Source organism: Octopus bimaculoides, chromosome 22, assembly GCF_001194135.2.
Source record: "Octopus bimaculoides isolate UCB-OBI-ISO-001 chromosome 22, ASM119413v2, whole genome shotgun sequence".
NCBI classification, from domain to species: domain Eukaryota; kingdom Metazoa; phylum Mollusca; class Cephalopoda; order Octopoda; family Octopodidae; genus Octopus; species Octopus bimaculoides.
The window spans coordinates 37,436,472-37,450,609 of NC_069002.1; the positions used below are offsets into that span (position 1 = coordinate 37,436,472).

General features: G+C 37.3%; 1 protein-coding gene across 3 annotated transcripts in view; it reads left to right on the top strand.

Moving 5' to 3' along the window:
* The window catches only part of LOC106880422 (transmembrane protein 184B), an 81,866-nt gene that overhangs the window by 51,286 nt on the left and 16,442 nt on the right, over window positions 1-14,138 (top strand). For all 3 annotated transcript variants that reach the window (XM_052975877.1, XM_014930338.2, XM_014930337.2), the window contains one exon: window positions 13,112-13,531. In XM_052975877.1, the coding sequence (XP_052831837.1) occupies window positions 13,112-13,531 (420 nt within the window). The remainder of the gene's footprint in view (window positions 1-13,111; window positions 13,532-14,138) is intronic.

The following is a 14,138-nucleotide window of genomic DNA, read 5'->3' on the forward strand; positions in this document are numbered from 1 at the left end:
AGATACAAAAATGAAAGAAACAAATAATAATAATAATAATAATCCTTTCCACTGAAGGCAGAAGGCTTGAGATTTTACTTCTTTCCTCATTGCTTCCTGCAACTCATCTAAAATCTTCTGATCTTCCTCACTCGTCGGTGCCAGTTGTCCCCTCCTCGTTGGTAGCACTATTATTATTTTTTCCTTCAGATTCTTCTTTGGTTCGAGATGCATCTCTGGTGTTGTTGTTTCTCTTCCCCACTGCCTGGTCTGTCCTTCCCCAGTTCTCTTGTGATCTCTTCTGCTTCCAATTCTGTCGTCCACTTTCTTCTCCTAACAGCATTAGCTTCATCAATTAATCTCTGCTCAGTCACTTTAAACATTATTATTATTATTATTTATTGTCGTTGTACAACTTCTAATGCTGGAGATGTACTATGGTGTCAGCTGTTCACTGCCAGTGAACTAAGGTAACACCTCTTATTTTTCGAGCACCATCTGGAATATTCGGACAATTCCAAGCAGTGCTGTTTTCTGCAAGTGTTCCACCCTTATTGCAGCCCCTATTTGTTCCATGTACTTCTCAAGATTGTTGCTCACTGTTCCCAGGGCTCCGACAATTATTGGTACTACTACCACCTTTTTCATCGACTACAACTGCTTAACCTCCCAAGCTAACCTGTCATATCTTTCGACTTTTCTTTCTTCCTTATCGCATACCTTGTTGTCAGTTGGGCATGCTATATCTATGATCCAGCATTGTTTGCTTTCTTTTTCAATTAACACTATAGTAGTAGTAGTAGTAGTAGTAGTAGTACCCTTGTAAAAAGTTATTGTATTCTTAGTAACATTCGTGTTGAAGTTAAGTTTATAGGTGACATTGTTCCAAACTGCTGTGAGGGTTATCAAGTTACCACTAACTTTGTACCATTCTGTTGTGTGTGCTGCCTAGCTGCCCTATTCACCAGATCAATAATTCCAACTGTAATACAAGTCTGCTGTGTGGGAGGGCGACTAATTGTGGGGTAGATGGGTGGGGGTGGGGGGGTTCTTTTCAGTTCACTTTTGTTCAGACTCATTTTTGGGGTTTGTTTTGATGGTCTTATATAATTAACATGACTTTATACATACTTGCTTATATATATATATATATATATATATATATATATATATACACACACACATATATATAAATACATACACACATATATATATATACACACATATATATACATACTTATATATATATACATATACACACATATATATATAAATATATGTGTGTGTATGTATGTATATATAACAAATTAGAAGCAGTATTAGTAATGTAAACATTATCGATCGCACATACACAATGTTTGTATTTTGTTCATTCACCAAATTCATGGTGAGATAGTGTTTGGTGAGAGACTCCTTTGTGACACTGGATGTTAAAATACCTGAAGGTCAAAGACCAAATGAGACAACTTGCCTCAGAACAAATCAAAAATGGTGGATACTGGTACTTCACCATTATTGTGCCCTTATCCACACCATGCACCTGGTTCTTTATTTCTCAGCGTTCTTGTGAAATAGAATCTTGCCTCTGTTTCTATTCTGAATTGCACTTCAGCTGTGCCATATTTTTTTCCATGGGTAATGTGGGTCTTGTGTTCTCACACATACCAAAGCACTTGTGTATTTGTATCTTAGTTACAATGCAATTTTGTTCTAGGGCAGTGGTGCATAACTTTGCGTCTTGGAGTGTTTTGTATTACATCAGGTGGAGAGGGAAAACCTGTTTAATTGTGAAAATTTAATGTCCTGGCCATAACAAAGTCTCAGAAAAAGCAATTGAGATATGATGATCTAAAGTGTAAAATACAATGACTGTGGTTATTGAAAAAAGGTGATTATTATATTGTTATTGTCGGAGCTTTGGGTTGAAGAGATTGAAGAGATTGGGGTAAAGACAGAGCTTTTGAAGAAAATACTTTTGCTTGGAACTGCATGACTCTTCAAGAGATCTGAAGGGAAAGCATTGCCTTATTCCACTGGCTGCAGACAGCTGACACCTTGTTACGTTCTCCAGCAAAGTTTCTGTGTTAAACATAAATAATAATAATAATTATACAGACATGTATGTGATCATGTATACACATATACGCAGAATACATTCCCAGCAACCTATCATCAGCTGTTGGTGTTAGTAATCCAGAGCAAAAGAAACAGAAGATTAACTCCTCTATCTTTCTAATCCACCTGAAATCTAACTCGTTAATTCCTGACATATTTTTAATGAGTCTCTCCTTCTTTTTCCCCCTCATATATTATTCATATATTTTGATATCAGCTGTTTTACCAAAACTGCCATTATCACTCTCATATCTTTTGAAAATTGATTTTCCTTTTTATATATTTTTACTTTTGCTTTTTAGTTTATTGAGTAAAAATGAAGTTTTCCAAAATTGGAGTTTTATCACAAAGCTTTCTCTTCTTTCTTTTTTCTCTTTCTTTATATATTCTGAGACTGTAATTTTCTAAAAATTCTAGTTTTGCTGGTTGACGAAACCTAATCAGTGCAGGTTATAAAATTATTCACATTTAAATTATTTTGCATATTGCTATTTTACTAGTGTACTACTCGTTAAAAGTAACGAGGCTTATGTCTGCCTCGGAAATTCTTAAAGGGTTTCCTTCAAACCTTGCTTCAGTTTTTTTCTTGTGTTTCATTTTGCCTTCTTGTTAATCTTTTCCCCCAACTCATTTCATTACATCTTCTTTTCCTCTCTCTATATTTCCTTTGCCTTTTTCTCTCACTGACAATCTTCCTTTTTTTCATTCCCAACATCTCTCTCTCTCTCTCTCATGTATGAATTTCCTTCTTCTCTCTCACTCTTTCTCTATTACCCTGTTATTCTATCCTATTCACTCTCCAACTCTCCCTCTCTATTATAGAGTTTTCTTGCCTTTCTTTCTCTCTTACTTGTGCTTTCTCTCCCTCATTCTTTATTCCATTCCTCCCTATATTTTACTGTCTGCTCGTCAACCCTTTTTTATGGTTGTACCTGTTATAAACCTGGGATACATAGAACCAAGACAGTCATATAGTAATGGCTATTAATTCTTCTCACGGAGTAGACTGCAATATGTGTAACTACCAGTAAAGTAAATCCAAAAACCTGGTCTTCAGCAATCCAGCAGTACTAGTAATAATGTCCACCAGTATTTGGCTGTTGCCTTTGTCTCCATATCGCAAATGCTTCAGATTGTGAGATCAGTGTTGATTGAAAGATAAAAAGAACAGACCAAAATACCAACTGGGATTGTTATTGTCTTTCATGTTCTTGGATTCTTTGATATTGATTCATTGAAGCCAGCTCTGATCCAACTTATTTTATGATCAAACTTATTCTATCCATAACTCTCCTATTTTTTTGCTCTAGCCTAATTCAATGTGTCCTTTTTTTTTAAGATGGTAGAGTGTGATCTGAGGGATATTTGGCTGTTGTGTCTTGTAGGATGCTTGACCACTCAAATGAGTGGTTTCCAACCTTTTAACAATGCAACCCATTTCGACTAATCAGTTTTCCTGTGTGGACCCCTTTTTTAGTATATTCCAGTGAGGCTTAGTTAACATTTCATCCTCTTTCAGTGTGTGTGTGTGTGTATTTAAGCATATATTTCCTCTTCTTCCATTCTTCCACCATTAACACAATCATTACAGAGAGAGAGTCTATCCAATCCAGTCCAACAAGAAATAGTGGGTTTTTTTCAATTAGTTAAATTGTAGCCTCCTCCCTCTTTCTGTCCCCTTTTTTTATTTCTAATACACTGCAATCCTCATTCTGCTTTCTCTTTCTCCCCCCCCCCCCCCGATTCCCCTCTTACTCTCTCTTTCTTTCTCTGGATTAGTGATTTTCTGTGCACCTTGTTACTATCATTACAATCATCATCATCGTCATCATCATCATCATTGTCATCATAGCTTTGTTACAACCATCAACATCATCTTAGCATAATCTGCATCATCAACTCCATCATCATCATCATCATCACCACCAGCAACAATCATCATCATCATCAACACAATATCCTTATCAGTAACAGCGTAACTGGCCTACATATGTATATATAATCATTAACGATATTGTTAATTAATCTTCTGGTCACTGTAACCAGGTGAAGGTTACAACAGTATTGAGATCAGATGAAATCCAATCAGATTAGGATTTTATTTGGCAGTCAGGGCTTCACCTCCTCTCACCTTGCTCTCTCTCTCTCTCTCTCTTCACTTAGATTCTGGTGATATTGCTGCTTCACCTTCCTACAGCATTCACTCATGCAACTGTTATTTTTTAAATCCAGGTCAGAACTGATTGAACTGTGTGCAAATCCATTTGCCACTAGGGGACAATGCCACACATTCAAATATGCCTCCGAAAACCAATTGAGTCTAATGACTGTGAGAAATGTTATCATGTAACTGTTGGCCAAACCAAGTTATATGGAGATGCAGTCAACCACACAGCTAGTTGGCAGCCGACAGATCCTTTGCTATTACGACCTGAGGACTATTGCATGTTCTGACAATATGGTGGTTAATTGAATTGAGAGCAGAAGGATGAGGGCAATCTATATCATGAAAATGGTTGAATACACTGAAGTCATATCATATTGTAATAGTTATTTGTTAAGTCCCAGGTCAACCTCAGTTGAGTAGTCTTATGGTTAGTCATTCCAACCATGACTATCTTATATTTTATTCAAACAGTGCATCTTGGAATACATTATCCAATGTGTCACACAGTATTTTTGTTCTTGCTTTTTTTTTTAATCTGTAGAGTGTGATTTGAGGGAAATTTGGCTGTTATTTCTAGCCACTTGAGTGACCAGTTAAAGGTTCCTTTACTGGTTTGTAACAACTGATCTAAGTCTGTTGTGTGTTATTGAGAAGACAATTTAGAAACCACAGAAGCAACAACAACAGATAATGCTTTGTATTCTGGGAGATTAAACTAATTAACCTATTTTGAGATCTATTCTAGGAGTGATAGATTTTTGCATGGAAAGATTATTTGTGTGTGTACACACACACATCATCATCTCATCATTTAACATCCACCTTCCATGCTGGCAAGGGTTGGATGGTTTGACAGGAGCTGGTAAGCCAGAGGACTGTGCCAAGCTCTACTGTTTACTTTGGCATGGTCTCTATGGCTGGATGCCCTTCTTAATGCCAACCACTTTATTGAGTGGACCGGGTGCTTTTTACATGGCACCAGCACTAGCAAGGTCACCAAGTAAGTTGCAAGACAAAAATCCCTTAACTGAGAATGGGAGCAGAATTGAGGGAGATAGCTTTGTACCAGAAGATGAGAGGTTAGTGTATGGCAGAGGGATAGAAACAGGTATCATACTATAAGTTCCTGGAAGACAGTGTCACTCCTGGAAATGTGGAGAAAATTTATCAGCTTTGGCATGAGGATCATTGGAGGACAATCAATGATTTTACTGATGTTGTTGGTCTGTCGTATGCCTGAGCACCATGCAAGCAATCTTAACATCTGAATTGAACCAGCGGCATGTCTCTGCCAAATTTGCTCCCTGCCTGACCACAGAAAGAACATGCCATTGAGGACCCATCCTTCATGTCGAGGATCATCATCAGTGACAAGAGTTGGGTCTATGAGTGCGACCCTGAGACAAAGCAGCAATCGTCACAATGGAAGACCCCTTAAGCTCCATGACCGAAGAATGCATGACAGTGCCACTGCTCAATCAAGAGTGTGTTCATCATTTTTTTCAACATCCGCAGTATTGTGCATCAAGAATTTGCCCCCCCCCCCTTCCCTGGGCCAGACCATCAATCGAGAGTTCTACTGTGATGTTTTGAAGTGTTTGAAGGCAAAACATTAGGTGAAAGCAACCGGATCTGTGGAGTGCAAGGAATTGAATTTTTCCTGATAACAATGTCACTGAGCTTTTCTCACTGATGAGTTTCTTGCCAAAAACAACATGGTATCACTTCCACACCCACCCTTTTCACCTGATTTAGCATCTGTGGACTTCCATCTTTTCCCCAAGATGAAAGTGCAGCTCAGAGGTCACCGTTTTAACACTGTTGTCCAAATCCAGAGCAATTGGAGAAGCTCTTTGATTCATTTGTAGAAAAAGACTTCCAGGCCAGATTCCAAAAGTGACAGGAATACTGGGACTGGTGTATCGCTGTGCTCGGTGACTATTTTGAAAGAGATGATGCTATAACTTTGGTAAATAAGTTATTTTGTTTTTTTATTAAACATAATTAAGTCCAGGAACTTTTGAGAATTACCTTCACGTCAGCCTGATTGCTTGAACCCTAGTTGACTTTCACCTTTTTAACTCATAGACTTTCTCTAGGGTTCAGGTCAGGTGAATTATTTGGCCCACTGATGTGAGGATTAGTAAACCAAGCAGTGGTTGGTTTGACATTCTGTGCAGGCGTTGAATCCTCTTAAAATCGGAATTCAGCAGCATCAAACAGCTTGTTGGTTGCTTCAAGAGGTTTTGATAAACCATTGTGTTGATTGTGATTCAGATTAAACACAATGGTCCAGTACATGCGTATAACATTGCACCCAAACTGTCACTGACTGGAACTTCGAATCGCTGAGGTTGAAGAGTTTGGAGGAGGGCTGCAGAGGCACAGAACTAGGATTTTTATGCATCTAGGGCTACATTATTCAGTGCCTCACACACACCATTTTATAGATGGTAGTCTGTAATCTGAGAGAGATTTGGCTACAGTGTTTTTCTTTTTTTCATATTAAGCAAACATTCTCTTCTTGGTTTGACCCTGGTTGGTTCTGAGCAAAGAAAATACCCGATCCAACTGTATCAAGCAGTTATCTTATCTTTCTGTATCCTCAACTTTTAAATGGTTACATTCCTATTGTATATTGTTTCATAATACTGTGTACATTTTTTTTTTTTGTTCTTAGGTCAGTAAGTGTTATTTCTTATTTGATTCTGTGTAGAAATCAACGGTAATAACTACTATTCCCTTCAAACTTTGACCTGGACCTATTTTCCATTACATTTCACACAGATTCAGTTTGCTGAGTTGCTGAAGCAGAAATATCATTATAGCAAATATTCTGCTCAATACCACAGATTTGCTTATCAGATGCTTGACCTTAACCACTTGAACATGGTTGACAATATGTACAACTCTAATTATGAACAGGAGTAGTGGGGGAGCATCATAGCCATGCGTTGAGAGGGATTGTTTGGGGATTTAAATAAATGTAACAAAAGCAAAGTTTGAAAGAAATATTAGCCATTTTCCATACATATTCTAAGGGAAGCCAATAACAGTTGCTACCCAAGGACAACAATAATCTATTACACAGAGTAAGCCAGATGCATACAAGTTGACCAACCTTATTCAATAATTAGATTTCTTTTTTTTCTATACTTTTTTGGTTGCAAATTCATAAATGAAGAATATTCTTTCTTTCTTTCTTTCTTTCTGCCGATTGTCTCAAGGTCTTCTTCAGATCCCGTATAATTAGCCGCATCATCTCATCATCTTTTTGTAAACAAGCATCAGCATCATTAAAGTGCTCACTGTTGTCCTACTGATATCTCTCTCTCTTTAAAACTTGAAATTCCAAGTAATTTCATCACTCCTTACTTCTATTGTACTTCTACTCTGTGTGTGTGTGTGTGTGTGTGTGTGCATGTGTGTACGTGTGTGTGTGTGTGTGCATGTGTGTATGTGTGTGTGTGTGTGTGTGTGTGTGTGTGTCTCTCTCTCTCTCTCTCTCACATACACCATATCTCTGAATGTGTGTGTACCTACCTCTATTTACAGCTCTCTCTCTACTCATTTCTCCTTCCCTCCCTTCTTCCCCTCTCTATCTATTTTCACTTCTCTCTTTCCAAGTCTATCTTTATATCCATTTGTGTATACCTAACTCTCTCTTTCTCTCTCGGGTCTGTTTCCATGTCTCTCTAATAATATCGTCTGCCTGTATATCTTATTCGTTTTTTACTACTCCCTGTCTCTCTTTCTTCCTCCCCCTCTCTCTCTGTATGTATATATATATATATATATACACACACACACACACACTATCCTTATTTTCTTCACTTTCTTTTCTTTCTCCCACTCTTATGCTCTCTCTCTCTCTCTCTCTCTCTCTTTCTTTCATACATTCTCTCTCTGAATGGTGTATTTTCATTCCTTCCTTTTCCTACTTTCTCTTCAGTTGTGTCGTTAATAAAGTCAATACAGAAATATAGATCTGATCGATTAGCTCTGTCCCACCACACACAGAGACACCTATCTACCCAACGGAAAGATGGAGTTAAACTGTAATGTCGTTGTTCGCTATCGAGCTTATTACTGCTACTCCCACTACCACCACCACTGCCACCACCACCACCACCAACACCACCACTCCCACTACCACCACCACTCCTACCACTATTTCATCTGATAAACTGAAAATGCCTCCCTTTCATGTAACATGTGGTTCATTTTGGTATCATATCTGCAAAACTGACTGCATTTGGTGTGTGCATGTAATGCAATGGTGTCAATATGCCAATAGTGATGCTGTTGATGATGAAAGTGTGTGTAGAATATGTTAATGGTGATGATGATGCTGTGTTCATATGATGATGATGATGTACATGTGTGTCTGGGTATAATAGTAATGTCAGTAATGATGGTGTTGATGGTGACACAAATGCAAACATATAATCAGTGGTTGTGTGTGTATCTGTCTGTTTGTCTGTCTGATAACGAAGGCAGCTATTCACAATATAAAACCAAAAAATAAAAATTCAGTTGCCACTAATTGAAACTGAGATGGTGCAGGGTAGCACCTACATTGCTAGAAATAAGAGTTTAAAAAACCCTGAGAGCCACAAGGAAGCACATATTCATTCACTGACAGGGGAGATAACCACCCCACAGAAAACAAGATCACTCTACTAGTCTCGTTTTGCTTAAAATTAAATCTCATCTGTGGTGACGATTCCATCACTGGATGGTTTGGCTAGATCCTGCCTGTCAGTACATAAGTATTTACTTACCATATGAATCAATGGCTGACTCAGCAACAGACCCTCACTGTTTTCATTCCATTCCATCCACATTTATGTTATGAATTTTTTTTTTTTTTTTTTGCGGTTCGTTTCAATCACTGTTGGTAATGACCATATAAGGAAGACAGAATAAATAAAATCAGCAAAAACATGCCATCCATTGTTTGTCACTAATGAAGAATACATTACATCCGCTTGCATTGGAGACCAAGAGAGAGATTGATCTGGTTGTTAGAGAAACCTGGGCCATGATTTGTTGGGGGAGTATCTGACTTGTCTGTCAATAAAGGTGATGGATCGCTCTATAATGTGTGTGTGTGTGTGTGTGTGTGTGTGTGTGCACATTGCAATTGTTTTTTTATGGTAGTCAGAATAATGGAAAGCCTTCAGAGTCCTTCCCTTAGTCAAGGTTCTGACACGACCAATGTTCATTTTGAGGGCTTCGAAGAAAACCCGAGCAAAGTTCTCAGAAGGAAGAACTGGTTAGAGTGGTTAGTGAAGGGAATAAATGGGGGACACACACACACTATGAATAACAAAACAAGAAGAGTGGGTCACAAGTGCTTGAGCAGATGTGACGTGAGACTAACCAAAATGAGTTGAGGCAACTGTACCAGCTGCAGAGAAAGTAGAGAGAAGAGACAGGACATCTGTAAGTTAAAGATATTGTTGTTGTCTTCATTATTGAAATCCTTTGTAGTTTATCTTAGGGTATTCCCAGTCAGCTCCATCACCCATTGGCAATTTTGTTTCTATATCAGTCAGTGTTTTTTGCTAATTGTTCAGCATTTTTAATATTTTTTTTTCACTTTCTCCACATTTGTTTTGATTATATTAAATCAGATCTACTTTTGGTGTGATTTTGTGTATTTTTGGTGCCTAAGTAGTAATAAGATGAGATATGTAAACAATATATGTATGTGAGCATTCTTTTTTCCTGGAACATATGGCAACCATCAATGATATGCAATGAACAGTAGAGATGTAGATTCCACCAGCTGAATGCATGTAACTAATCTAAAAGAGTAGTAACTACAAATAAAAAAAATAAATAAAACTGGTCAATGTGGACTTTTTAATTTTTACCATAGCCAACTTCTCAAATGCCAGTATCACAATAGAATATTGTGTAAAGTGGTTGAATGATATAAAGGGCAGCCAGTTCTAAGAATTATAGTCCCCTCCTCCACAATAACAAAGATGGCCAGTTCTCACCATTGCTGTTAACCAATCCAACCCATTCCTAAGCCATTGCTATTCCTACACTGGTCAAATATCAGCCCTTTAAAGCATTTGATTATGCATTCAAAAGGGTTGGGAGTTGAAGTAGGGAAGCATAATTTCATATTTTGAAAAGGATGGAAGAGAGAAACTAGATGGAAAATCTTTGGTAAAATGTTTCAAAGAAAGAAAGAATCCTAGTGAAATCTTTTTTTACAAACTACACAACAACTATAACAGTCCAATTGATGAATAATAATCCTGTTAAAGCTGTTATCAGTATTTTAGTATTAATCCATTTGAGATATAAAACTTTCCATAACTATATCCATAAATAAATGAAATTTCCCTCAAATTATAGAAACAGTCCAACTGAAAATTTAATTAGCTTTAATGAAACATTTGCAATATTCAATAAGTTCATTTAGATGTACATACATGCACTGAAAAAATAATCCACAACAAAAAATAGAAATCAACTTTTAATTAGTATTTTCAATAAATATAATTAATTCAAGCAAGTGTACCAATTTCCCATTCAGAAATAGGTTTTGTATCCATTGAAAAGAAATTCATATTTTTATCGATCGATCAGCCAAGGCAAAGTTGTTAGAGCAAGGAATAAGACTGTCTTGCAATATTCAATCCATCCTGTGCCTGAGTCTAAATTCTACAGACGTCAACTTTGCACTTTTATCTTTTCAGGGTTAATAAATAAAACGAATCAACCCCAGTACTTATCCTTTTTAAGGCCTCTTGCTTATTCTATTAATCTCTTTTGCCAAACCGCTAAGTACAAGATGTAAACACACCAATATCAGTTGTCACGTGGTACCGGAGGACAAATGCGGACACAAAGATACATACACATAAATAAAAAAGAAGATACCATAGCTTTAGAATTGTAATGAATTTCAAATCAAGAGGACACTTGGCAACCAAAGACTCAACTTTGTACTTTTGTGTAAGATATCCTCAAGATATCACACTGATATTATTTGATATTGTTCTAGAGAACATTTCATTTTTCAACTTTTCTTCTTTAATGGTGGTGGTGGGGTGTCTTTATTGTTAAAACTGAATACAAAATTAATTAGATTTGGATGTAGAATAACTTATTGAATAATTTATTTATGATCAGAACTGTGAAGCCTAAAATAAAAAAGAAATATGGAAAATAATTCTTTCTACTACATGTACAAAGCCTGAATATTTTGAAGTAGGATCTAATTGATTACATTGACCCCAGCGTTCAACTGATACTTATTTTTATCAACCCCCAAAAGATGAAAGGCAAGGTCAGCCTTGGCAGAATTTGAACTCAGAACATAAATCTGGAAGAAATGCTGTGAAGCATTTTGTCCTGTGTGCTAATGATTCTGCAAGTTCGCTGCCTTAAGAAAAGCGAAGAGGATGAAGAGAAATATGAATTACTTTTAGGAACATTTTCATTATTTCCTATCCGATATTTATGAGATGTTGTGTACTAATATTGGCCAATCCACTTTCGTTATTGACCTTAATCCAGCAAGTTCAATAACTTCATTAAGTCTTACATCACATTTGCTAGAACTTTATTATCTTCACAAACCAACAAGGGAACCAGTATGTGATCATTCAGCCTGCAGAAGTAACAATCAAATTCCCTCACTGCATCCTACCATTCTAAAGAGAAACTGGGATGGTCACAACTGGGATGGTCACAACTGGAATGGCTCTGGTCATAGGTCTCTTCAGTCAAGGATGACCTTGAGCTAAACAACAACATCAACAATAACTGAACATTCAATTGCAAAATGGGTTTTCACTTTCAACCTTAGATACAAGAGATAGATACAATGTTCAGATCCAAAGGGATAGATACAAGGTTCAAATCCCTTTATTGATCATATTTCTCTTGTCTGTCTTATACAAAATTCTTACAATATCCTGTTAAATCTATGACTGATGGGAAATACCCAGGCCCACTTTAATTAATAGTAAAGTTGATACTAATGGATTTGATGAGCCAAGAAATAAAGGTGGCTAATTGGCAGAACCATTACAATATTGGCCAAAAGGCTTTACAGTATTTATTCCAGCTCTCTGCAGTCTGAGTCGAAATGCTACTGAGATGACCTTTGCCCTTCGTCCTTTTGGAGTCAATGAAATAAAATACCAGTCCAGAACGGTACGTTGGTGGAATGGTTAGAGTTGGGCAAAATGCTTTGTAGGATTAATGTTATTACATTCTGTTGCAAGCACTGGGTCATGTCTTTTGTTTGAGAATTATACCCTTCTTTCTCCTCACCAAGTCTCTGGGGCCATGGAAAGTAAAGGGTCATGGGAACTACCCTTCTTTCCTTGACCAAGCAGTAAAGAAGTAATTCAATTTCATCTGAAGTGAAGTGAAAAGAGAAAAACATTCTCTAAATGGTTAATTCTGGTTTGCTCTTTGGTAACCATAGAGACAACTCCAGATATGTTTCACTCAGACCTCTTCACTCAAATATAGTGTACTGATACTTGCCAGACTTTAGAATGACTGAAGAGTTGGAGTGAATAAACATTGGCAGGTAAATATGTGAGAATTTAAATGAATGACTGCAGGAAAATTAGTCAAGGACCATCTTCTGCATGGAAAATGCTTATTTAAGCCATATTTAATGGGTGTTTCTTTTTTCTTTTGCAACTGTCTTATATTTTAATTATTTTAATTATTTTAATTATTTCAGATAGGTCCTTGTAATAGCTGGCACCCTTTAAATCTATGTTTCTGTCTCTATTTCCATCCTGATGTCTGCTGTAGTGACTAAAATCCTATCAAATGCCTGCTTTTTATTTTCATTTGCAGATGACAAACAACACGACTGCTCTCTTCCCCGAAGCAATACCTTCAAACATTTCTAGTGTCCCTCTTACTATGTTCGTTAGCACAGTGGCAGCAGCAGCAAAGACAACCACCACAACCTCCACCACAACAGCAGCAGCAGCAGCAGCAACAACAACGACTACAACAGCAGCATCAGCAACAACAACAATAGCAGCAGCAGTAGCAGTAGCTGCAGCAGCATCCGTACCAGCTGTGCTACCAAACTTCAATGCAACAACAACCAGTGTTACCCCAGAAAGAATGAGCACCCCCGATTCCCTTATAAGCAACACCACTGACAACGTCACTCGGTTACAGCCATTAATCTTTCTCCAGACAACTGCTGCTCAAGGAATCGCAGGCACGTTTGCCTTTGCATCTATTTTAATTACTGTTTATCAGGTAAGCCGAACTAACCCCTTCATTTCCTTACGTGTGCCCCTTTTCAATTATATCATCAACATCATCATCATCATCATCATCATCATTTTTATGTCAGCTTTTCCCATCAGTGAACTGAAATTTCTTCAGACAACAAAGGCGTTCTCTGATGTTGGTTCTTTCTTGTTTTGAAGTCAGGCAATTTATTCCACTTTGCACATTGAACCATCAAGTGGGACATTTTGGGAGATAGTAGCGAAAAATCACCAATGCTCAATCAGTATCACTGCAACGATATGCAGAAACAAACACATGCACATTCACACACATGCTTGCATGTGCATTCCCGCCCCATAAGTAATTGGTGAATCACAGGCCATAGTACAAGACAGTATGCTGTGAGACTGAATTCAAAACCTCATGCAAATTTTTCTAACTACACATCTATGGCTGTCCTTGTGTTATAATAATCATTGTTATCATTTTAAATTGTAGTTGCTAGAGTGGAGGAAAGAATGCTTTGTGATATTTGTTCTGGTTCTCTGTACTCTGAGTTCAAATACCATCAACTACCCTGTCAGAGCCAATAAATGAAGTCCATTGATGGATTCCTCTCTCTCCCCCCCCC